General features: G+C 43.5%; 1 protein-coding gene across 1 annotated transcript in view; it reads right to left on the minus strand.

Annotated features, from left to right (window-relative positions):
- Window positions 1-26,081, minus strand: part of LOC139546727 (voltage-gated delayed rectifier potassium channel KCNH8-like) — a 187,522-nt gene that overhangs the window by 45,362 nt on the left and 116,079 nt on the right. Inside the window, exons 2-6 of the mRNA XM_071355448.1 lie at window positions 20,535-20,768; window positions 12,466-12,600; window positions 7,632-7,771; window positions 6,464-6,719; window positions 5,137-5,294 (exon numbers count right to left, since the gene is read on the minus strand). Of these exons, the coding sequence (XP_071211549.1) occupies window positions 5,137-5,294; window positions 6,464-6,719; window positions 7,632-7,771; window positions 12,466-12,600; window positions 20,535-20,768 (923 nt within the window). The remainder of the gene's footprint in view (window positions 1-5,136; window positions 5,295-6,463; window positions 6,720-7,631; window positions 7,772-12,465; window positions 12,601-20,534; window positions 20,769-26,081) is intronic.

The following is a 26,081-nucleotide window of genomic DNA, read 5'->3' on the forward strand; positions in this document are numbered from 1 at the left end:
CTCAAATCTGAAGGTAAAGTACTGTAGAAACACATAGATACAGGCACACATATCTCGGTTCTGAAGGTAAAGTACTGTAGAAACACATAGATACAGGCACACATATCTCGGTTCTGAAGGTAAAGTACTGTAGATACACATAGATACTGGCACACATATCTCGATTCTGAAGGTAAAGTACTGTAGAAACACATAGATACAGACACACATATCTCGATTCTGAAGGTAAAGTACTGTAGAAACACATAGATAAAGACACACATATCTCGGTTCTGAAGGTAAAGTACTGTAGAAACACATAGATACAGGCACACATATCTCGGTTCTGAAGTTAAAGTACTGTAGAAACACATAGATACAGGCACACATATCTCGGTTCTGAAGGTAAAGTACTGTAGAAACACATAGATACAGGCACACATATCTCGGTTCTGAAGGTAAAGTACTGTAGATACACATAGATACTGGCACACATATCTCGATTCTGAAGGTAAAGTACTGTAGAAACACATAGATACAGACACACATATCTCGATTCTGAAGGTAAAGTACTGTAGAAACACATAGATACAGACACATATATCTCAAATCAAATCAAATCAAATTTTATTAGTCACATACACATGGTTAGCAGATGTTAATGCGAGTGTAGCGAAATGCTTGTGCTTCTAGTTCCGACAATGCAGTAATAACCAACAAGTAATCTAACCTAACAATTCCACAACTACTACCTTACACACACACACAAGTGTAAAGGGATAAAGAATATGTACATAAAGATATATGAATGAGTGGTGGTACAGAACGGCATGGCAGATGCAGTAGATGGTATAGAGTACGGTATATACATATGAGATGAGTACTGTAGGGTATGTAAACATAAAGTGGCATAGTTTAAAGTGGCTAGTGGTACATGTATTACATAAAGATGGCAAGATGCAGTAGATGATATAGAGTACAGTATATACATATGAGATGGGTAATGTAGGGTATGTAAACATTATATTAAGTGGCATTGTTTAAAGTGGCTAGTGGTACATATTTACATAATTTCCATCAATTCCCATTTTTAAAGTGGCTGGAGTTGAGTCAGTATGTTGGCAGCGGCCGCTAAATGTTAGTGGTGGCTGTTTAACAGTCTGATGGCCTTGAGATAGAAGCTGTTTTTCAGTCTCTCGGTCCCTGCTTTGATGCACCTGTACTGACCTCGCCTTCTGGATGATAGCGGGGTGAACAGGCAGTGGCTTGGGTGGTTGTTGTCCTTGATGATCTTTATGGCCTTCCTGTGACATCGGGTGGTGTAGGTGTCCTGGAGGGCAGGTAGTTTGCCCCTGGTGATGCGTTCTGCAGACCTCACTACCCTCTGGAGAGCCTTACGGTTGTGGGCGGAGCAGTTGCCGTACCAGGCGGTGATACAGCCCGACAGGATGCTCTCGATTGTGCATCTGTAGAAGTTTGTGAGTGCTTTTGGTGACAAGCCGAATTTCTTCAGCCTCCTGAGGTTGAAGAGGCGCTGCTGCGCCTTCTTCACAACGCTGTCTGTGTGGGTGGACCAATTCAGTTTGTCCGTGATGTGTACACCGAGGAACTTAAAACTTTCCACCTTCTCCACTACTGACCCGTCGATGTGGATAGGGGGGTGCTCCCTCTGCTGTTTCCTGAAGTCCACAATCATCTCCTTTGTTTTGTTGACGTTGAGTGTGAGGTTATTTTCCTGACACCACACTCCGAGGGCCCTCACCTCCTCCCTGTAGGCCGTCTCGTCGTTGTTGGTAATCAAGCCTACCACTGTAGTGTCATCCGCAAACTTGATGATTGAGTTGGAGGCGTGCATGGCCACGCAGTCGTGGGTGAACAGGGAGTACAGGAGAGGGCTCAGAACGCACCCTTGTGGGGCCCCAGTGTTGAGGATCAGCGGGGTGGAGATGTTGTTACCTACCCTCACCACCTGGGGGCGGCCCGTCAGGAAGTCCAGGACCCAGTTGCACAGGGCGGGGTCGAGACCCAGGGTCTCGAGCTTGATGACGAGTTTGGAGGGTACTATGGTGTTAAATGCTGAGCTGTAATCGATGAACAGCATTCTCACATGGGTATTCCTCTTGTCCAGATGGGTTAGGGCAGTGTGCAGTGTGGTTGCGATTGCGTCGTCTGTGGACCTATTGGGTCGGTAAGCAAATTGGAGTGGGTCTAGGGTGTCCGGTAGGGTGGAGGTGATATGGTCCTTGACTAGTCTCTCAAAGCACTTCATGATGACGGAAGTGAGTGCTACGGGGCGGTAGTCGTTTAGCTCAGTTACCTTAGCTTTCTTGGGAACAGGAACAATGGTGGCCCTCTTGAAGCATGTGGGAACAGCAGACTGGGATAAGGATTGATTGAATATGTCCGTAAACACACCAGCCAGCTGGTCTGCGCATGCTCTGAGGACGCGGCTGGGAATGCCGTCTGGGCCTGCAGCCTTGCGAGGGTTAACACGTTTAAATGTTTTACTCACCTCGGCTGCAGTGAAGGAGAGCCCGCAGGTTTTGGTAGGGGGCCGTGTCAGTGGCACTGTATTGTCCTCAAAGCGGGCAAAAAAGTTGTTTAGCCTGTCTGGGAGCAAGACATCCTGGTCCGCGACGGGGCTGGTTTTCTTTTTGTAATCCGTGATTGACTGTAGACCCTGCCACATACCTCTTGTGTCTGAGCTGTTGAATTGCGACTCGATTTTGTCTCTGTACTGGGACTTAGCCTGTTTGATTGCCTTGCGGAGAGAATAGCTACACTGTTTGTATTCGGTCATGCTTCCGGTCACCTTGCCCTGGTTAAAAGCAGTGGTTCGCGCTTTCAGTTTCACGCGAATGCTGCCGTCAATCCACGGTTTCTGGTTTGGGAATGTTTTAATCGTTGCTGTGGGTACGACATCGTCAATGCACTTCCTAATGAACTCGCTCACCGAATCAGCATATTCGTCAATATTGTTGTTGGACGCGATGCGGAACATATTCCAATCCGCGTGATCGAAGCAGTCTTTTTTTTTTTTTTTTTTTTTTTTTTTTTTTTTATTTTAAATTTTATCCCCTTTTCTCCCCAATTTTTCGTGGTATCCAATCGCTAGTAATTACTATCTTGTCTCATCGCTACAACTCCCGTACGGGCTCGGGAGAGACGAAGGTCGAAAGTCATGCGTCCTCCGAAGCACAACCCAACCTAGCCGCACTGCTTCTTAACACAGCGCGCCTCCAACCCGGAAGCCAGCCGCACCAATGTGTCGGAGGAAACACCGTGCACCCGCCCCCTCGGTTAGCGCGCACTGCGCCCGGCCCGCCACAGGAGTCGCTGGAGCGCGATGAGACAAGGATATCCCTACCGGCCAAACCCTCCCTAACCCGGACGACGCTAAGCCAATTGTGCGTCGCCCCACGGACCTCCCGGTCGCGGCCGGCTGCGACAGAGCCTGGGCGCGAACCCATACTCTGGTGGCGCAGCATAGCACTGCGATGCAGTGCTCTAGACCACTGCGCCACCCGGGAGGCCACAATCGAAGCAGTCTTGAAGCGTGGATTCAGATTGGTCGGACCAGCGTTGAACAGACCTGAGCGCGGGAGCTTGTTGTTTGAGTTTCTGTTTGTAGGCTGGAATCAACAAAATGGAGTCGTGGTCAGCTTTTCCGAAAGGGGGGCGGGGGAGGGCCTTATATGCGTCGCGGAAATTAGTATAACAATGATCTAGGGTTTTCCCAGCCCTGGTAGCACAATCGATATGCTGATAGAATTTAGGGAGTTTTGTTTTTAGATTAGCCTTGTTAAAATCCCCAGCTACGATGAATGCAGCCTCAGGGTGTGTGGTTTCCAGTTTACAAAGAGTCAGATAAAGTTCGTTCAGGGCCATCGATGTGTCTGCTTGGGGGGGAATATATACGGCTGTGATTATGATTGAAGAGAATTCCCTTGGTAGATAATGCGGTCGACATTTGATTGTGAGGCGTTCTAGATCAGGTGAACAGAATGACTTGAGTTCCTGTGTGTTGTTATGATGATCACACCACTTCTCGTTAATCATAAGGCATACCCCCCCGCCCCTCTTCTTACCGGAAAGATGTTTGTTTCTGTCGGCGCGATGCATGAAGAAACCAGCTGGCTGCACCGACTCCGTTAGCGTCCCTTGAGTTAGCCATGTTTCCGTGAAGCAGAGCACGTTGCAATCCCTGATGTCTCTCTGGAATGCTACCCGTGCTCGGATTTCATCAACCTTATTGTCAAGAGACTGGACATTGGCGAGTAGTATGCTAGGGAGTGGAGCGCGATGTGCCCGTCTCCGAAGCCTGACCACGAGACCGCCTCGTTTGCCCCTTTTTCGGCGTCGCACAGGGTCGCCGGCTGGGATCAGATCCATTGTATTGGGTGGAAGGCAAAACACTGGATCCGTTTCGGGAAAGTCATATTCCTGGTAGGAACGATGATGAGTTGACGTTAATCGTATATTCAGTAGTTCCTCCCGACTGTATGTAATGAAACCTAAGATTACCTGGGGTACCGATGTAAGAAATAACACATAAAAAAACAAAATACTGCATATTTTCCAAGGAACGCGAAGCGAGGCGGCCATCTCTTTTTGGCGCCGGAAGTAGAATAACCGAGATATGTGTGTCTGTATCTATGTGTTTCTACAGTACTTTACCTTCGGTTCTGAAGGTAAAGTACTGTAGAAACACATAGATACTGGCACACATATCTCGGTTCTGAAGGTAAAGTACTGTAGAAACACATAGATACAGACACACATATCTCGGTTCTGAGGGTAAAGTACTGTAGAAACACATAGATACAGGCACACATATCTCGGTTCTGAAGGTAAAGTACTGTAGAAACACATACATACAGGCACACATATCTCGGTTCTGAAGGTAAAGTACTGTAGAAACACATAGATACAGACACACATATCTCGGTTCTGAAGGTAAAGTACTGTTGGATCTCTGTGGAAAAGATTGTTTGATGAAAAGTGACATCATAGGTGTCTGTTCTCCTGCAGCTGTATCCCGCAGAGCTACTTGGTTATAGTTCTCTACGGAACTGACTGGCCCATACATACCTACATACATACAATCTATTACTTTTCAATATCCACAGTCCCACACACACCCTGACACCCACTCACCACGCTGACGTTAAAGGCATAGAGCAGGTCAAAGGGCAAGGCAGCGATGAGGTCAACAAACAGCCAGGTGGTGACGTAGTGCACACATATGGAGCGGGCATCGTACACCACCTGGCCCGACGTGCTCACAAAGGTCGTCCGGAAGTTCAATGCAATATCTGCACAACGACAAGAATACATAGGATTTATTTACACTGAATTTCTTATTAACAAATGAATGAATGAATAGCTTAGACAAATAGCACATTTTTGATGGTTCATACTGTATAAGTTCACTGCTATAGATATCGTGGCTTTATTGACTCACGTGGCTTTTATATTAAAAGGGTGAATTAACAATTGAGTGAAATGGTCCATAGGTGGTTTGTATAATTGAATGGCTGCAGATGGATAGAATGTATTCACGTAGGCTTTTTATTTGTTAAAAACAATTGAGAGAAATGGTGTATTGCATGTGGTTCATATATAATTTGACTAGAGATGTATCGTTAACACTGCAGGTAGTGAACTTTTATGATGTCCAACTGTCTGCTGAGAGAGAGAGAGAGAGAGAGAGAGAGAGAGAGAGAGAGAGAGAGAGAGAGAGAGAGAGAGAGAGAGAGAGAGAGAGAGAGAGAGAGAGAGAGAGAGAGAGAGAGAGAGAGAGAGAGAGAGAGAGAGAGAGAGAGAGAGAGAGAGAGAGAGAGAGAGAGAGAGAGAGAGAGAGAGAGAGAGAGAGAGAGAGAGAGAGAGAGAGAGAGAGAGAGAGAGAGAGAGAGAGAGAGAGAGAGAGAGAGAGAGAGAGAGAGAGAGAGAGAGAGAGAGACGACGATGAACAGAGTTTCCCACATGGGCCGGTAATAAAATGCTTAACAAATAAGTGTTCATTACCATTAACTTTAATTTAATAAGATGACTGTATGTATTCTCCCACAATGAATGTACTAAGTACCTGTAGGCAGTAGAATTAGTGTTGGATGAAATTAAGGCAAACGTTAACTCAATGAATGTCAAGGGGAGTCTGTGGAGGCTTGTATTTGTGTAGAGGAAGGTACCCAGCCATAGGTAAATGCAGTCGACTGAGAGGCATAGAATGCCATAATCATAAAGTCTTTAAATAGGGATGAGCAGCTGCTGCACCTGCCTTAACATCTGCTAATCTGTGTATGCCACAAATAAACTTTGTTTCGATTTTTATTTGATTTCAAATAGTGTTGGAATAATGTTATAATGCTAGACTTATAAATGCAATTGAAAATGTTAGATATTATTAGAACATCAAAATAATGTTAGATTATTGTTACCATAATGTGAGAATAACTTTAAGCTCTATTCCTTGTCTCCTTACCTAGCATGAAGAGGATCTCCACTAGGATGTCACTCACACTGGGGGGGCTGCGGGGGGCAGAGCTCCCTTCGTCCCGCCCCCCCACCACAGTGAAACACACATTATAGGGCACCGTGACTGCCACATAGAAGGTAGCCAGCAGGATTAGCCAATCCCAGCCTGCCTTGAAGGTCCCGTAGTGGAGCAGGATGAATCGGGACTTCTGAATGGCTGCGACCTTGTACTCTGGGATGGGCGGCTTGTCCCCAAACATGTTCTGGAGGGGTGAGGAGGAGGATAAGCACGTCAAGAATTGGACTTACATACGGTACTAGTAACACATGGAGTTTTTCATGACAACATGACCTAAGCAGGAAAAACTCTAGGTTCTAGTTAGTTCTAGTTATAGGCAATTGAATAAAAAGGAGGAGTTCTCTCTTTTGAAAACGACTGCATGTCTAAATGAACAGAAATACAAATGCAAGGCTATTTTCACCAAAGTCAGAGAGAACCTGCTCAGCTCAGTCAGTCAGAACCTGCTCAGTCAACCTTCATCCCATTTGTACACTTCAGTAAACATTATTTATTGGTGTATTTCAGAAAACTCAGTTTAATCCTGGAATGAAAACTCAGCAACATGACTATCATTGTAAATCCTGTGAACTTGACCCTGGGTTTGGACTGAAGACACTTTACACTGTGGGTTGGATGGGCTTGGTCTGGAGCTACAAGGTTAATCTATTCGACATCTATGGGTTGTTCAGGATTGTCCTCAAAGCAAGCTTACTCAATGTCATTGCAGCACTCCTTGAGATGTGGTTGGACACTTTGCTGTCGAGGCAAGGTGTGTGCGTGTACAGATGTAGGATCTTAATTTGATCACTCTTTTGTTGATGAGAATTTTCCTGGACAGCAGAGAATGCATACTTGTAGTATACTCTTGGCTTAAAAAGGCTTCTAAAGTTTGTAATTTCCACTTGAAAATGTAAGACTTGATTTGCCCTAATGCAAAATGTATCAACCCCTACATTTTTTTTCATCAATTATAATCCACATAATAATTCACATTTCCTGTTGCTGCAGGATTATTTTCCTGCTGTAGCAACCTGGCTCAAATTAATATCCTACATCTGTATGTGTGTGTGTTTGTGTGTGTTGGTGTGTGTGTATGTGACACAGGGCAACTCACGTTGTTGAGTTTGATCTTGCTCTTGTCCTGTTTCTGCAGGTGTCCAGACAGGTGGTAGAGCACCGCCCGGCTGCGTCTGCGGTTGGTGTTGAAGCCTGGGGGACGGGTGACCTTGTGCACTTCCAGACCCGTTTCCTCATCTGGGGACAGAGAGAAGGTTGCGGAATTCATGAATCATTTAATGAATTATTTTGTATACATCTTTATATTATTTGACACATTTAACTGGTTAAACACTGAGCGGTTGTTTTGGCCCCCCCCCAAATACAATTAATCATAAAATAGAAAATGATATATAATTTGAAAGCTACAGGCCTTTTTGGGGGGGAAATCGAACTCAAATCTTACTGCTGGAAATGTCATAAGAAGTTTGAAGTTTATTCACCTGTCTGTGTCTTATTTCCAAAAAACAAACTCTGTGACTTGAAAGTCCTGATTGTTAAGGTCATTTTAAGATGATAGGCTTGAAGATTCATCCAGCCATTTTGGCACAGTGACTCACTACCCAAACCAGACACAACTGGTTTCAATTGGCCAAGAGACGTCATGTGATCTCCTACTGCTATCTAGTAGATGAACTGGGAATCAGACAGAGGATATATTTACATCAATGGATAGGTAGAGATGTCAGCTTTCTCCTCATATCATTCCTGTAAAATGAGAAGTGAAGGTATGGCACATTGCACAAGCTCTGCACTTTTAAAATGGCTGTGTTCCAATGGGAATTTGTGCATGTTTAGAGCGACACTATTACTGTAGGTAAAAGATCTGATAATTATTATAATTATATATTTTGTTCAATTTTATTCCTTTTGGAACTGTAATTGGTGACATATTTGATCTCAAACCTTTCAAATCTCAAATTTTCCAACATGTGGACAATTGGGGGGACCCCTACCCCTCAAACAATTCTAAATAAAAACCTGTACATTTCAGTATTTTTTGCTGTATCTTAGGCTCTGTAGTAGTCACATTGTTTCTGATATCTTTATCTGAATCCCACAGTACTTCACTTTCTAAATAGTAAGCATGCGTGTGTAGGATTTATAGTTTTGAAACCATAATGTGTTTATATTATGTGTCATTTAGAAAATGAGTTTAACATTAAGATACATAAAAAGTTGCCTCAGCCATGTGAGTACAACAACAGACACATAAAGTAATGTGGGGATGGAGGGTTCATTAACCACAGATCTAGGATCAGATTAACTTATGCCCTCATCCTAACCATAGCCATTATGGGATGGAGGAATATCTGATCATGTATCAGTGGTTAGGGGCAACTTCAGTTCTTTGTGTGTGGAAAGAGAAAATGGACGGCATAATTTTAGGCTCCCGAGTGGCGCAGTAGTTTAAGGCACTGAATGTCAGTGCTAGAGGTGTCATTACAGACCCTGGTTCGATCCTGGGCTGTATCACAACCGGCCGTGATCGGGAGTCCCAAAGGGCGGCGCACAATTGGCCCAGCGTCGTCCGAGGATTGGCAGGGGTAGGCCGTCAATGTAAAATAAGAATTTGTTCTTAACTGACTTGCCTAGTTAAATAACAGGTCAAATTATTTTAGCAGTGTATTGTTTTAATGCACTTGCACCATAGCTCCATCTCCACCAAATAGATATCTTTTAAACTCTTCCAATGATTCAAATGATCCAAATCTCTTTCCAAATTATTTTCGCTATCCTGCTATTCATTTTCCCTCTGTCCATAACCCCATATTTTTTTGTTCGAAGGTATCCACACTTACAACGCAATTCACTTTAATTATATTCCTACAAATGAAATTCTTTGAAAGCATTTATTTGGATGCATCTCAAATGGCCCGTACCAAACACAGACACATTCTGAAATCCAAACGTAGGAAAGGAAACTGTTTCTATTCCCCCTTCCTCGAGCCAGGTGTATCTTGGCACCACTTTTAATGAGACACCTTTACAGTGTATAGGGCCAGAGGTGAGTCTACAAGGATGTAACTGAATGACTCATCAGTAAAGATGACAGAGAGTGGGGGATGGGGAACTGAGAGACAGAGAGACAGAGAGAGTGCGGGAGAGACAGAGAGCGTTTTTTTTTACACTTCTGTCTGATTTGTTAAAGAGCAGACAACAATAGTGTGTAGGTGTGAAAACACTGCCAAGACTTTTGGGGGCCCTAAGCGAGATTTGGTGTTGGGCCCCCAACCACCTCACGGGCAAAACATTTTAGTAGCCCCCTTGTTGACGGTGGAGAGTAACATTTAATTTAAAGTTAATTTCCTGCAATTCTACACATTTTACCATGGGGTGTAGAGATATTTTGTAGTTTTAAAGCTAATTTCCTGCAATTCTAAAATGTTGCTGAGACTTATGCCACGTTAATGATATGTGAGTGAGAGTGACTAACAAAATCAAGGTGGGCTCCCTGGAGGCCAGTGCCCCTGGGCACGTACTCTGCATGCCCAGTCGGTATTCGGCCATGATTACCACAAGTTTAGATAGCTGGCTAGACTAACGTACCATTGAGTGACTGTCAGTGACTGACATGACAAGAGAATAACCGCTGAAGCACAATAAAATTTAGAACTTGCACCTTTTCTATTCTACTATTCTAATTCTCAACAGTAAGTTGAGACCCCAACTGAGTTCCAAGCTGAAACCCCGACTTGCCAGAGGCCCTAAGCGACCGCTTATGTCGCTTATGTCTGCAGCCGGCCCTGAGGACACCTGTCCGGCCACGAGGGTCCACACAAAATGTAATGTTCTCATTCCCTAGAGTAGTAGATAGGGAAGGTATGGAAATGTCAAAACTATTTTCAGAGTTTAACCAACCAGACAGAATAACCAAGTCTCACTCCCTCCCTCCCTCCAGTGTTACACACTCATTCTTATAACAGTGTAACACTTGTATGCTCTTTAAAGGTTACAGTCATTACATCTTCGTGAAAAATCACAGAACAAAAAACATGACCACCTCTCTCTCTTTCTCCATCCCTTTCTCTACCCCTCCCTCCATCCTCTCTCTCTATCCTTCCCTCCATCCCTCTCTCTATCACTTCCTCTCTCTCTATCCTTCCCTCCAACCCCCTCTTTATCCCTTCCTCCATCCATCCCTCCCTCTCTCTCTATCCCTCCCTCCATCCCTCTCTCTATCCCTCCCTCCATCCCTCTCTCTATCCCTCCCTCCATCCATCCCTCTCTCTATCCCTTCCTCTCTCTCTATCCCTCCCCCCATCCCTCTCTCTATCCCTTCCTCCATCCCTCTCTATCCCTTCCTCCATCCATCTCTCTATCCATTCCTCCATCCCTCTCTTTATCCCTTCCTCCATCCCTCTCTTTATCCATTCCTCCATCCCTCTCTCTATCCCTTCCTCCATCCCTCTCTCTATCCCTTCCTCAATCCCTCTCTTTATCCATTCCTCCATCCCTCTCTCTATCCCTTCCTCCGTCCCTCTCTCCATCCCTCTCTCTATCCCTTCCTCTCTCTCTATCCCTCCCCCCATCCCTCTCTCTATCCCTTCCTCCATCCCTCTCTATCCCTTCCTCCATCCATCTCTCTATCCATTCCTCCATCCCTCTCTTTATCCATTCCTCCATCCCTCTCTCTATCCCTTCCTCCATCCCTCTCTCTATCCCTTCCTCCATCCCTCTCTTTATCCATTCCTCCATCCCTCTCTCTATCCCTTCCTCCGTCCCTCTCTCCATCCCTCTCTCCTCTCCCTTCCTCCGTCCCTCTCTCCATCCCTTCCTCCGTCCCTCTCTCTATCCCTTCCTCCGCCCCTCTCTCCATCCCTTCCTCCGTCCCTCTCTCCATCCCTTCCTCCATCCCTCTCTCCATCCCTTCCTCCATCCCTTCCTCCATCCCTCTCTCCATCCCTCTCTCTATCCCTTCCTCCGTCCCTCTCTCCATGTAATATCCCTGTGTGGTGTCTGGGTCAAAACTGAAGCTGATTAAAGCAGAATAAAGCTGAGTCCTCTGTAGCCGAATAAGATATGCATTATAACAGTCACAGAGAGTGGCAGAGAGGGAGAAAGTCAGATTTTCTCTCTTTCCCTGTCTCTGGCTCTCTCTTTGTTTCTCAATCTGTTTCTCTCTGACTCTCTCACTCTTTCCCTGCCTCTGTTTCGCTCTCTGTTTTTCTTTCTCTCGCTCTCTATCTCGTCTCTACTCCCTCCCAAGTTAACCCAAGTTAAGTCTAACTCTAACACAGGTTAATTCTGACTTTAACCCATGTTAACTCAGATTATAAACCAAGTTAATTCAGAGTCTAACCCAATTTAAATCTGCCTCCACCCCAATTTTAACTCACCAGTCTCTAACCCAGGATAACTCAGCTTCTAACCCAGGGTAATTCACCAGTTTCTGGGCCTTGCTCTGGGTCCTGGTCTAACCCAGGGTAACTCACAAGTCAATAGGAATTGCTCTGGGTCCTGGTCGATCTGGGTCCTGGTCTAACCCAGGGTAACTCACAAGTCTATAGGAATTGCTCTGGGTCCTGGTCTATCTGGGTCCTGGTCTAACCCAGGGTAACTCACCAGTCTCTGGGCCTTGCTCTGGGTCCTGGTTTAACCCAGGGTAACTCACCAGTCTCTGGGCCTTGCTCTGGGTCCTGTTCTATCTGGGTCCTGGTCTAACCCAGGGTAACTCACCAGTCTCTGGGCCTTGCTCTGGGTCCTGGTTTAACCCATGGTAACTCACCAGTCTCTGGGCCTTGCTCTGGGTCCTGGTTTAACCCAGGGTAACTCACCAGTCTCTGGGCCTTGCCCTGGGTCCTGGTTTAACCCAGGGTAACTCACCAGTCTCTGGGCCTTGCTCTGGGTCCTGGTCTATCTGGGTCCTGGTTTAACCCAGGGTAGCTCACCAGTCTCTGGGCCTTGCTCTGGGTCCTGGTCCTTCTTGTTGTCAGTGATGTCCTTGTGGGACACCAGAAACAGCACCACCTCTCCCTTCTCATTCTTAATTGGCACGATGTCCAGCAGACACCAGAACTGGGTACCTGGAACACAGAGAGAAAGAGATCAGAGACACAGTGAATCAGTTACATTTTTCTAGTGGCAGATTGGTACAAAAACAGATACATGTAAGGATGATACTGATAATGATGTACACACACACCATTTTAATACACACTCCATTCCCCTAGCTAATCAGCTCATCTCCAGCTGTCTACAGAGATTTGAAAATCTTCTGCCATCCCACTGCCTCCCTATAAAACCCAGTTAACATGTTGATTTAAATTGGAAATATAGAAAAGCTATTTACACTGAATGCTCTAGTCCCAATATGATACAATATCATCAAAACCCAGAAAACAACATCTCACTACCTCACTTTATGTGTAGTGTTAGTGTGTGTGCCTTACATTCTGCACTCTGAGTCCCAGAGCTCCTCTATTAGACAGTTATTACTGATGAGATAGAGAGAGATGAATGCAGGATGTCTTTATTGCATAAAAGCTTTTTCATTTCAGGAAGCGTAGCTCTAATTTGGTCAATTCAGAAAGTGAAATGAGTTTGGCATGAAAACAATGAAGCTAAAAAACAAACAAATGTACAGCTTTATCTGAGACCGGAGAAATAGTTTGCTATTCTCTATTCAATTGACATCATCCATACTGTATTCATGTACATCCACACAGCACTTCAAGCTTTCTTTCTTTACCATACTGTATGGCAGTGAGAGATGTGTGGCATGCTATTTCCTACCAGGTGTCTGGCAGGCAGGAAGGAGAGTGATAGAAGTGTCATGCCCTGACCAAAGAGAGCTTTTTATTCTCTATGTTGGTTAGGTCGGGGTGTGATTAAGGATGTGTTATCTAGGTGAATTATATTTCTATGTTGGCCTGGTATGGTTCCCAATCAGAGGCAGCTGTTTATCGTTGTCTCTGATTGGGGATAATATTTAGGTAGCCATTTCCCCATTGTGCTTTGTGGGATCTTGACTATGTATAGTTGCCTGTGTTCACTATTATTAGCGTCACGTTTCGTTTGTTCGCTTTATTGTTTTTGTTCTTTGAGTTTTTTCTCTTCCTATTAAAAGAGATGGAAACATACCACGCTGCATCTTGGTCCACTCTTTTCGACGATCGTGACAAGAAGAGATAATATGTAGAGGTGTGATGTGAGAAGTGACTGACCTAGGTCATACAGGTCTGTGAGTCGCTCTCCTCACACTGTGACAAAACTACAGATCACGATTACACTTGATACACACAACTCTCAGCCAAGGTGAAGGGTTTGACATTGTCTGAAAGCTGTGGATATAAACAGGTGGTGATGATGATGATGACAATGAAGAAGATGAAGATTCATATGATTTAATTTGACTAATCAATCTCCGTCAACTATATGAAGGAGCATGAATGTGCCGGCAGGCAATATCCAACTTGTTATGATAAGCACAACACATAGAGAATATTGAACAACACAGCGTTCAGCATGGATGAGAAGCAGGCCTGCCAGAAGCACACAGCTGTCCAAACACCGATTACATCCTCTACGGACTAAAACCACAGGGGAAAAACTATTCTCTTTGAATCTAACACATCTGGTACCTACACTACAAAACCAACTGGCTCCCAACACATCCAAGTGTACCATGATTTGATATCTCACTAAGTGAATGTGAGGGTTTTTGATCAAATGCGATCAGCAACACTTAACAGCCATCATGAATCTGTGTCTTTGTTGATTTGAACAAGTCAAATATCCATGTCAGACCTTTCAGTGCATCAACTGCCTGAAGAAGACAGATACAGTCGAAACACATTGCGTGCACCATAGCCAATGCATTTGTACCCAATTTATTTGTTTTCTGAAGTTCTTATTTAGAGTGTATTCACAGTTGAAGTCAGATTACACACGGCAAGTTCTATACATTTTTATCTGCAAAGATTCATTATCTTGTATTTGTATATATTTCATACCACTCCACCTGTCTGTCAGTGCTGCAAATGGAACATCAAAAACAAGCTTGACAAAGTCATATGACAGTGTGACATGGTGGTGAGCATGTTGTGGCTGTACATACATGCATACGTATGATCAGGATAAAACAGCCTCACATTCAGTGTTTTAGGTGTCCCAGTTGGGTGTATATTTAGATGAAAGCTGGATTACATCCCCAAAAATGGTATACTACGTCAAATATGTGCAGATAGAGTATGTGCACCGCGTCATTGCTTTCTCTCTCGCTCTCTCTGCTGAGTGTGCATCTTGCTAGCTGTCACTCAAATGGCGAGGGGCTGACGCTCATTGTCTGAAATTAAAATTGCTATGGGGCTGGCGCACGTGTAGGGAAAATGGGGCTGCACAGCTTCCATAAACAGTCGCTTTCAAACTCGGAATTTCGTGGCTAATTGAGGTAAGACAGTAATTCTGCTCATAGATTATGCATGTATGAACTACACATTGACACATCCAGCCCAAAGTGAGAGGTTTGAAAAAGATGTACTAGTCACCAAAGCTCTGGAGCATGTCTTAAATAACCCTTGAACTGTTCTGAAGGCTCCGGTTGTGTTGTGTTCATACATGGGGATACAGGAGGGATGTGAGAACACAAGCATACACTGTCACACACACATTCTCACAAACACACACATACACATAAACGCTTATTCTGTTTTTTTATGATCTCATCATCTTTAACCGCTCGCTTTCAGTCCCAGGCCTTGATGACGGAACTCACAAAACTTCACCAAATGCGTTTAGTATGTTCTTGCCCCAGAAGGCTGTAAAATGCAAATGTCTGCATATGCAGGGCCAGTAATGCTTGAATGAACTTTTAATTGGTCTTTTTGCTGTGCTTCTCTTTGTTTTAAGGCTTATATCTTCCAATAGCATCCGTCTAGCCCTCTATCCAGCCAAGCTAGCCTTCTACCTTTCTCGTCTAAAACCACTTGGTCTTCTCTTCAATGTCAGTTTTGTCCTTCTCGTCAAATAACGTAAATTCAACAAAGAATGTCACCATGTTATTGGACTGAGGTAAGAAATTGGCACAAAATGTTTTTCCCTTACGTTGATGACATTTTGCAAATCCAATCAGTTTTACACATTGAATCAATGTCCTCAGATTGATTTTTTGTTGTTGAAATGACGTGGAAACAAAGCTGATTCAACTGTTCGCTCTCATCAATCGAACCATAGATTTATTGATACACGATATCAGTTGTTGATTTGTCTTCTTTCCCTGAGTCGTCAGTGACAACTTTCTTTACCCTCTAAATAAGACATATCATCCCTATCTATCTATCCTGCTCTCTCTCTCTCTCACACACACACACACACACACACACACACACACACACACACACACACACACACACACACACACACACACACACACACACACACACACACACACACACACACACACACACACACACACACTAACACACACAAACACACACACACACACACACACACACACACACACACACACACACACACACACACACACACACACACACACACACACACACACACACACACACACACACACACACACAGGCCTCATTTACACCTAGTCTCTGGGCCATTCTCAAGAGGCTATAATAAGCCCTGGTGGGTTACTATGGTGTGACTGACTGTCTCTCACCTCCTTTCTTGTAGAACACCAGCTGGGTCTCTCTGTATGTGTCTGAAATGGCCCCCTATTCCCTATTATTTTAGTGCACTACTTTTGACCAGAGCCCCAACCAGGCCCTGGTCAAAAGTAGTGCACTATATACAAAATAGGGTCCCGAACCAAATCTCCCTCGTGTGGCCTCATGGGTGGCATATTCATATGTATTATCATTTTCTTTCTATATCAAACGGTTTTGTTATATTTCAGTCTTCTGTGATGTATATAAAGTGTAATATTGAGATGCAAACTCAAAATGTAATAAATATCAACTCTATATCTGTCATGGTACAGTTGTCTTCTTTTTTTAAGCCTATAACTATGTGTGTGAGGTGTATATTTAGTTTGAAAGTAGATTTGTTTAAGACTAACAAGAAACACTCTGTGTGACCCTGATTTAGCCCACTGCAGTAAAAGGTTAAAGATGGAATATGCATTAGGGGGAAACAGTGCCATTGGCCACCCCACCACCGTTGTTGTTTTTGTTGCCGATCTGAGGAGCGTTTTGTAGCGTAGTAAAATATATATACCGTATATATTGTGCTCTTCTGTAGTGCGTCAAATGATGTCCGAGAGGAAAAAACAGTTTTCATTGCTTGCAGTAACATCTTTGTTGTTGTAATATTGCAAACGGACATTGCTGTTTCACCATTATGGATTCCAGATTTAAAGGGGCAGTACAGTCAAAAATTCTATTACATTTTTTAAGCATTATATTTCCACACTATGAGGTCGAAATAACACGTTGAAATTGGAAAAATGATGATAATGCCAATTTAGTGTAAGTGTAAGCTTTTTGAAAAGAATTGCTGTAATTTCAGACTGTTCAGGTGGGACGGACTTTTTGGCCCACAGCATGACATCACAATCTGATTATTCTGTCCAAATAACCAGTCATATTTTATTTGCAAATGTACAGTGCATTTGGAAAGTATTCACACCCCTTGGCTTTTTCCAAATTTTGTTACGTTACAGCCTTATTCTAAAATTGATTAAATGTATTTTTTCCCTCATCAATCTACACACAATACCCCATAATGACAAAACAAAAACAGGTTTTTCGAAAATTTGGCAAATGTACAGATGTGGCAAAAAAATATACACCTACTCATTCCAAGGTTTTTCTTTATTTTTACTATTTTATACATTGTATAAATGTAAAAAATAGTCAAATAAAGAAAAACCATTGAAGGAGTAGTTGTGTTCAAACTTCTGACTGGTACTATATATATATATATATATATAACTGAAATATCACATTTACATAAGAATTCAGACCCTTTACTCAGTACTTTGTTGAAGGACCTTTGAGAGTAATTACAGCCTCGAGTCTTCGTGGGTAAGACGTTACAAGCTTGGCACACCTGTATTTGGGAAGTTTCTCCCATTCTTCTCTGCAGATCCTCTCAAGCTCTGTCAGGTTGGATCGGGAGCATCGCTGCACAGCGATTCTTAGGTCTCTCCAGAGATGTTAGATCGGGCTCAAGTCCGGGCTCAGGCTGGGCCATTCAAGGACATTCAGAGACTTGTCCCGAAGCCACTCATGTGTTGTCTTGGCTGTGTGCTTAGGGTCATTGTCCTGTTGGAAGGTAAACCTTCACCCCAGTCTAAGGTCCTGAGTACTCTGGAGCAGGCTTTCACAAAGGATCTCTCTGTACTTTGTTCATCTTTCCCTCGATCCTGACTATTCTGCAAGTCACTGCCGCTGAAAAACATCCCCACAGCATGATTCTGCCACCACCATGCTTCACCGTAGGGATGGTGCCATGTTTCCTCCAGATGTGACACTTGGCATTCAGGCCAAAGAGTTCAATCTTGGTTTCATCAGACCAGAGAATCTTGTTTCTCATGGTCTGAGAGTCCTTTAAGTGCCTTTTGGCAAACTCCAAGTGGGCTGTCATGTGCCTTTCACTGGAGGAGTGGCTTCTGTCTGGCCTGATTGGTGGAGTGCTGCAGAGATGGGTTTTTTTCTGGAAGGTTCTCCCATCTCCACATAGGAACTCTGGAGCTCTGTCAGAGTGACCATTGGGTTCTTGGTCACCTCCCTGACCAAGGTCCTTCTCCCCTGATTGCTCAGTTTGGCCGAGCAGCCAGCTCTAGGAAGAGTCTTGGTGGTTCCAAACTTCTTCCATTTAAGAATGATGGAGGCCACTGTGTTCTTGGGGACCTTCAATACCGCAGATATTTTTTGGTACCCTTCCCCAGATCTGTGCCTTGACCCAATCCTGTCTCAGAGCTCAATGGAAAATTCCTTCAACCTCATGGCTTGGTTTTTCCTCCACTGTCAATTGTGGGACCTTATATAGACAGATGTGTGCCTTTTCAAATCATGTTCAATCAATTGAATTTACAACAGGTGGAGTCCAATCAATTTGTAGAAACATCTCAAGGATGATCAATGGAAAGAAGATGCACCTGAGCTCAATTTCAAGTCTCATAGCAAAGGGTCTGAATACTTGTGTATTTGCTAAAAATGTTAAACCCTGTTTTCGCTTTGTCATTATGGGGTATAGTGTGTAGATTGATGAGGATTTATTTAGAATAAGGCTGTAACATAAGAAAATCTGTAAAAAGTCAAGGGGTCAGAATATTGTCCGAATGCACTGTATCCGGCTACTTTGAAGGGGTAAGCAGGGTAGGTTTTAGTCTAGACCACTGGTTCTCATTCCTGGTCCTATAACCCAAAGGGGTGGACATTTTCCCCTGGGACCAGGATTGAGAACCACTGGTCTAGACAATCCTGTCTGTCAATCAGGGCTGTGTATGTACACTACCATTCAAAAGTTTGGGGTCACTTAGGCCAGCATCCCGGAGTCGCCTCATCACTGTTGACGTTGAGACTGGTGTTTTGCGGGTACTATTTAATGAAGCTGCCAATTGAGGACTTGTGAGGCGTCTGTTTCTCAAACTAGACAATCTAATGTACTTGTCCTCTTGCTCAGTTGTGCACCGGGGCCTCCCACTCATCTTTCTATTTTGGTTAGAGCCAGTTTGCGCTGTTCTGTGAAGGGAGTAGTACACAGCATTGTACGAGATCTTCAGTTTCTTGGCAATTTCTCGCATGGAATAGCCTTAATTTCTCAGAACAAGAATAGACTGACAAGTTTCAGGAGAATAGTTCTTTGTTTCTGGCCATTTTGAGCCTGTAATCGAACCCAGAAATGCTGATGCTCCAGATACTCAACTAGTCTAAAGAAGGCCAGTTTTATTGCTTCTTTAATCAGCACAACAGTTTTCAGCTGTGCTAACATAAAGGGTTTTCTAATGATCAATTAGCCTTTTAAAATGATAAACTTGGATTAGCTAACACAACGTGCCTTTGGAACACAGGAGTGATGGTTGCTGATAATGGGCCTCTGTACACCTATGTAGATATTCTATAAAATATCTGCTGTTTCAAGCTACAATAGTAATTTACAACATTTACAATGTCTACACTGTATTTCTGATCAATTTGATGTTATTTTAATGTACCAAAAAATTGCTTATCTTTCAAAAACAAGGACATTCTAAATGACCCCAAACTTTTGAACGGTAGTGTAAATATATTTAAATTTGTATCAACACGCCCAAACGATCAGACTGAGCATTTCAATGGCAAAATGAAGGCTCAGGGAAATAAATGATGAAAAAATGTATTTGGAAATAAACACACAAAGTGATTTATTAGACATACAGTGAAGATTAAAAAACTTAAGTCCCGTTTATACCTGGTTCTAACATGCGTCTTTTTTTCCTGATCCACATTTTGATTTATGCCCACATTTGTAGGCAGGTTTAGATGATTAAAAGACACATTGTGATCTGGTTGCCATCAGGTCTTCCTGACCACCTCTAGAGGTAGTCAGATGCGTTCTGCCTGGATATCTTACAAGTGTAGACAGATCTGGACAGTGAAACCATTTAAATCATCATTATTCCAAATCATTGACATGTGTCACCATTGACTTATGGCATCAATATGTATCTTAAAATAAATAAACACATATTATTTTGAAGGAATATCTGTCAAATAATTTTCATACATGAAGGAAGCAGGATATCTGGTCACAATGCGGAAACAGTGGGCAGATAAGAGACACATTTTACTACCATGTGTAGATGCAACGGCTACAATGTGGGCACAATCATAATGTGGATAAGATCAGGACAAAGGACGCATGTTAGCACCAGATATAAACGAGGCTTGAGTCTGTAGAACACCAGCTCGGTCTCTCTGGATGTGTCTGAAATGGTCCAATATTCCCTATATAGTGCACTAGTTTTGACCAGAGCCCTAGGGGCACCCCCTGTCTCTGAGTCTCTCACCTCCCTTCTTGTAGAACACCAGCTCACTCTTAAATTCCCCCCTGTCGTCCAATGCCCCCTGGATCTTCGCCGTCAGCTGGTCGCTGGTCTCCGGCCCGTACAGGAAATGACATGCGCAGCTCTTCTGCATCAGTTCGGCGCGGGCGTAGCCGGTCAGCTCACAGAAGCCGTCAGAACAGTAGACGATGGGGTAGAGGGACTGTACCTGGGCGTTACCCAGGACAAAGTTACTGTCTGTAGTAGAAGGGGGAGAGAGAAGGAGGGGAGGAATAAAGGGAGGGAGGGGGAGGTTGAGGGAGAGTGGGAGAGAGAGGTAAAGAGGGAAGGAGGAAGAGGGAATGAGAGGGACAGAGAAAGAAGAGAAAGGGGTTATAAAACTAAGAAGATGACACAAGAGACATTTTGTATAGCTCTGAAATGATTAATTATCAGCTCGGCTCATTTGAGTTTCAGGTTCATTTTCATTTCAACAACTTTTCTCTTCGTAAGCAGCAGGGAATCATCAGCCTCGTATTGGGACATCACTGTGCTTCAGGAAAACCAAAAGAGAAAGAGCTGGGGCAGCAACCCAGAACTTCAGACAGACTGAGAAAGAGAGACATGAGGGGATGGCCCAATGTACTGTAGACAGACATGCCAAAATGTCCTGTTCTTTCATTACAGTTTCATGTAAAAGCCAGAACAGATTTGGTTTTCTGTCACTAACAATGTCTCATGTAGGGACAAACATGCCCCAACTTGAACCTCCATTTGTTGTGTTGATGGGTCTGGTCTCTCATTGTGGAGATGCGGGAGAGGGAGTGTGTGTGTGTGCTTCTCTGTCTTTGTGTCTGTGAGTGTGTGTGTCTAGTTTCACGCTCTGAATCCTGTGTGCCTGTCTCTTTGGGTGTGTGTGTGTTAGGTTGAATAGAACATTTGATCTGTCCCTTCTCTATTCTATTCACCTTTTCAATTGGAGCCCGCGGCAATCGAGATGGACAAATATTCCCCTTGAGTATTTATTGCTTACTGTCCGGTTATTCATATTGATCCATCAATCGCAGGGCTCCTCTGGGAAATGCTTTTGTAAATATTTGATGGTGTAATGGTTCTGGAGGGGAGATTGCTGTATTCTGCTGTGTACTCTATGTGCTGTGTAGATGGTAGATGTTCAATTGAGGCACGCAGTTGATTTGACTGCTGTAATGACGTGTGGGAAGAACGAAGGAGGGAACTAATCAAATCACTGAGACATGAACATAAACAGGATGTCAACACACCTGACTATGTGTGAGAAGGGGGTGTTTGTGTGGGAAGGGGGTGATGATGAATGTATGTGTATGGAGATGGAGAGAGAATATGTGTGTGTGTGTGTGTGTGTGTGTGTGTGTGTGTGTGTGTGTGTGTGTGTGTGTGTGTGTGTGTGTGTGTGTGTGTGTGTGTGTGTGTGTGTGTGTGTGTGTGTGTGTGTGTGTGTGTGTGTGTGTGTGTGTGAGGGACTGAGCAAGATCGAGAGCGAGAAAAAGGAGATGAAAAGTTGCACAGTCAGCTAGAAAGTCAAACTGGGAAGAGGGAGGCAGTGAGGCATAGCTGGCAACTCTGATCTGTTGGAGCCAATGAGTTTAACCCATCCCTCAGTGTAAGCCGGATAGGGTTGTGTGGTCTCCTCATATCTCCCAGGGTGCGTCCAAAAGGGCACCCCGAGAGTGCACTACTTTTGACATATAGGGGAGGGGAAAAGCAGTGCACTATAAAGATCATAGGGTGCCATTTGGGCTCAGTGTGGTTGGAGCATTAGGCCTATATGAGCTGGCTGGGCTAGAACTCCCTGGGGGCATGCTGAACACTCACAGCCTCTGGAGTACAGCCAGATGGCCCTCAATGATTTAGTCAGCACAGTGCAACACTGATCATGCAGCAGGTGTGTATATGGGAGAGAGAGAGAAACTGTGTGTGTACATATGTGAGTGTGTAGGTTAAAGTGGAACTGACAGCGTTTTAACAACTTTACAGATATGAAACAGACATACAATCATAATATCAGTCAAAAACATCAAATTCTCAGTTTATGCTACAAAACCAACTTCATAAGAGGTTTTAAAAATAGGTTCTATTTGATTCAACGTTCCATGACGTACACTAAGGCATTGTTGGCAGAATAGATGGATGCAGTTCAATGCATAATTGATATAATCCACCAATACATTTCTTGGTAATCCAAAAAATATTGCTATCAGGTTGTAAATCAGATGGCCTAGTGCATTGATTGCTGCCTCCATTCGAGATGCACTGTTTCAGTTTCAATGACTCATTTTCAATGACTCATCAATATTTTGGGCAAAAACTGACTAATGTAACTAAGGCTGGGAATGGCAATACAATCAAACTAGGAAGGGCAATGATCACAAGTCAGGCGTAATGTAGCTAATAGGCTAGCGTATCTATTTATGTAGCAAGCTAAAAACATGGAGCCTAACGTTAGCCAGCTAGCTAGCTGCTAGAAGGATGTCATTTCATTGGAGGAGTGGGTGAGTGACTGACTTTTCCTCTTCGTTTTTTGGTGGCTCCACATAGCTAGAGATGCAGGTGTTATTTGGTTAGCTAGCAAGAACTTGAATGACTGTTATCCAGTTAGCATGTCGCTTGCGTTCGTAAATTCACTCTGGCTATCTACTCCGATTTCAGAGCACTCTTGTCTGAGTATGCCAGAGCGCAGAAAAACGGATGAATTTACTAACGCGCAACACCTGCTGAATATGACCGGTTTCAGTAAACGTAGGCAAAAAAGTAAAAGTTAATCACGAACACTCTAACATGTAAACAGCATAACCAGCTCTACGACGGCGAGTAAAATGGTCAGAGTGAGGTGTTCTCTCATTTGTATCTGGAAGTAACTAGTTAGCAAGCTAGCCAACTTTAGCCAGTTAGCTGTGTTTGGTTGGGACAAGCCTGCATTGGCAGGCAAGCTGCAGAAGGACGTTTATCAGTGCAATTTTGACGGCCAACTAGCTGAAAAGGTTTAATGTTCTTTCGTTAGATTTTAGCTCATCTCGCTCTGGCTAGCATTCGTTGTTGATCTTGTTGTTGTTGATGTGCATAACTGTGGGAGAGAGAGCCTACCCTTCAATGGTTGTTTGATCAATAGGACTGTAAAGTTCCCAAATGTAAGGGGAATCCCGTGGTGTTTACATATTTGCAGAAATCGATTCAGGTGTATTTTGTGGCTTTTAGCAAATGTGTTCTAATGATCTAAAGTCACACTGTTGCAACTGCCTGTAAACACACAGTCCAGTTCAAAGTTAATGATGGCAGGCCCGTGTGGCAAATGGCTTGTATAAAGGCCTACTGTAGATCTGATTAGCTATAGCACACCGACCTGTGTACAAGACAGTGTTTTATTTACTGCAGTGCCTATTAATTGTCCAAATGCACATCCGCTTTCCCACTCTATTTTTATTTTACTAGGCAAGTCAGTTAAGAACTAATTCTTATTTTCAATGACAGCCTAGGAACAGTGGGTTAACTGCCTTGTTCAGGTGCAGAACGACAGATTTTTACCTTGTCAGCTCAGGGATTTAATCTTGCAACCTTTAGGTTACTAGTCCAACGCTCTAACCACTAGGCTACCTGCCGCCTCTATATTGCTATAGAATTTACACAAATACCTTATTCCCAAACATTCTAAGAATTTTTGAAAATGTGAAAATGACCATATTTAAGTGCTTGCTTATCAGAACATGTTTTAAAACGTGGCATTCTCTCTGGGGGTGTATATGAACAGATTTTAATAAGATTTCATCTCGCTAAAATGCTGTCAGTTCCACTTTAAGTACTGTTCAAAGAGATCATCCCACTCATCAGTCAATGAGGAAATCCATTGCGTTCTCTTAATCACTCTCTTAATCGTTTCCTGGCAAGTTGCCAATTCTCTTCTCACTTCCTTGAAAGCTCATTTAATATCTCCTGCTGGTTCAATTCTTCTGGTTCAATTCACTGATTGATGGATAACTGCACAGGAATCAGCTACCTGAGTTTATTGCGAAACAATATATTGCCTTCTTCCTGTGGGTCCACAGGATACTATGCTACGCTAACAATAATGGCAACTAGGAGAGACCAAAGATTATCTATTATATTGACAAGATAGCCGAGTGATCGTTTTAACAACGGAAATACATGTTCTCAATGACTGAAGGCAGGCGAGATCAGGTGGGTGGTAAATCCTCTCGCTTTGCTTCTTTATCTCTGGAGAGACACAGGAATGTGTGTGGTCATTCTCTTTCATAACGTGATTTTAAGATGTTTAACAGCAAATTCACATCAAAACAGCTCCCACGGCACTTTGAGACGGTCGAGTAAAAATTGAGACATTGGTTTCTTTATAAACAATCAGCGTCTACTTGTTTACTTTGATTACTTTTTGCTTCTTGCTAGCCGTTGCCTGGATACAGTTCCCATATTAAAAAGCCAGGCCTGCTGATTGCATTGATCATCGTCCAGATCTCTCTTTTTTTTCTCCTGATTTTCTCTCTTTCTGATGCCCCCCCCTCTTTCTATCTTTGTCTATTTTTATCTACCTCTCTCTCTCTCTCTCTCTACCCCCCCTCTCTCTACCTCTCTCCCACCATCTCTCCTTCTCCTCATTATAGACACCTTAGTGTGATAGGGGTTCAGACATGGCTATACTGGTGTAATTGATGTCTCTAACATTCCCTGTGATACCGCTCACTGCTCTGCCCTCTTTTTGTTCTCCTCTTTTTCCTTATAATATTTTTTTCATGAGGGTCTTGTCTCTTACTGTCAGTTCTGAGGGACATGGGAGTTGAGTCACTGTGTGAACTGTCCCTGTTCACTATGCAGAGTCCAAATGAAGGACAATAGTTCAGTTGTCCAGCTATGCCAGAGACTCTGAGCCACTCTTGATGAAACCCATGTTTGTTGGGTTTCATCCCTACTTTGCAACTTGCCTGTACATTGCAAATCAAAGAACCTGTATCTTGTTATTTGTCAGAGCTCTCTTTGCTCTTTGATATAAAGATTGGAGTAGAAGGCCGTTACAATGTCAATGAGAAAAGCCACCATCCCCAATCTCATCAAATTGTCAATTGAGCGATCCACTTGTGCTCTGGGCAACAGTTGACTGAATGAATACGTATGAACAGTAGCACCAGTGCAGCGCAGCTCTGAGGTGCTCCTGGCAACAGCACCCTTAGGCTCCAGGCTCTGAAATCAAAGCGTTGTACTTCAGATGGTGACAAGTGAGAAATTAGGTTTTTAAAATGGCAGTTGAAAGCTTGTCACGAGAAACAACAAGGTGGAAATCCAGTGTTCTGTTCTTGTTATTCCCTTGAGTGTGTGTGGGGGGGTTATTTGTGTGCGTGTGTGTGTGTGTGTGCGTGCCTGTATGTGTCCTACATTGATAAGTCTACGTGTTAATAATAAACAAATTGAAACACCCCTAGCTAGTTTAGTCTAGACATTTATAATCAGTGTTGGGACAGTGACCCGTGAAGGCCGTGCAAGATTTAAACAGCCAATCAAAATTGGCGAATAAATGAAATAACAGTT

Source organism: Salvelinus alpinus, chromosome 20, assembly GCF_045679555.1.
Source record: "Salvelinus alpinus chromosome 20, SLU_Salpinus.1, whole genome shotgun sequence".
In the NCBI taxonomy this organism is placed as follows: Eukaryota; Metazoa; Chordata; class Actinopteri; order Salmoniformes; family Salmonidae; genus Salvelinus; species Salvelinus alpinus.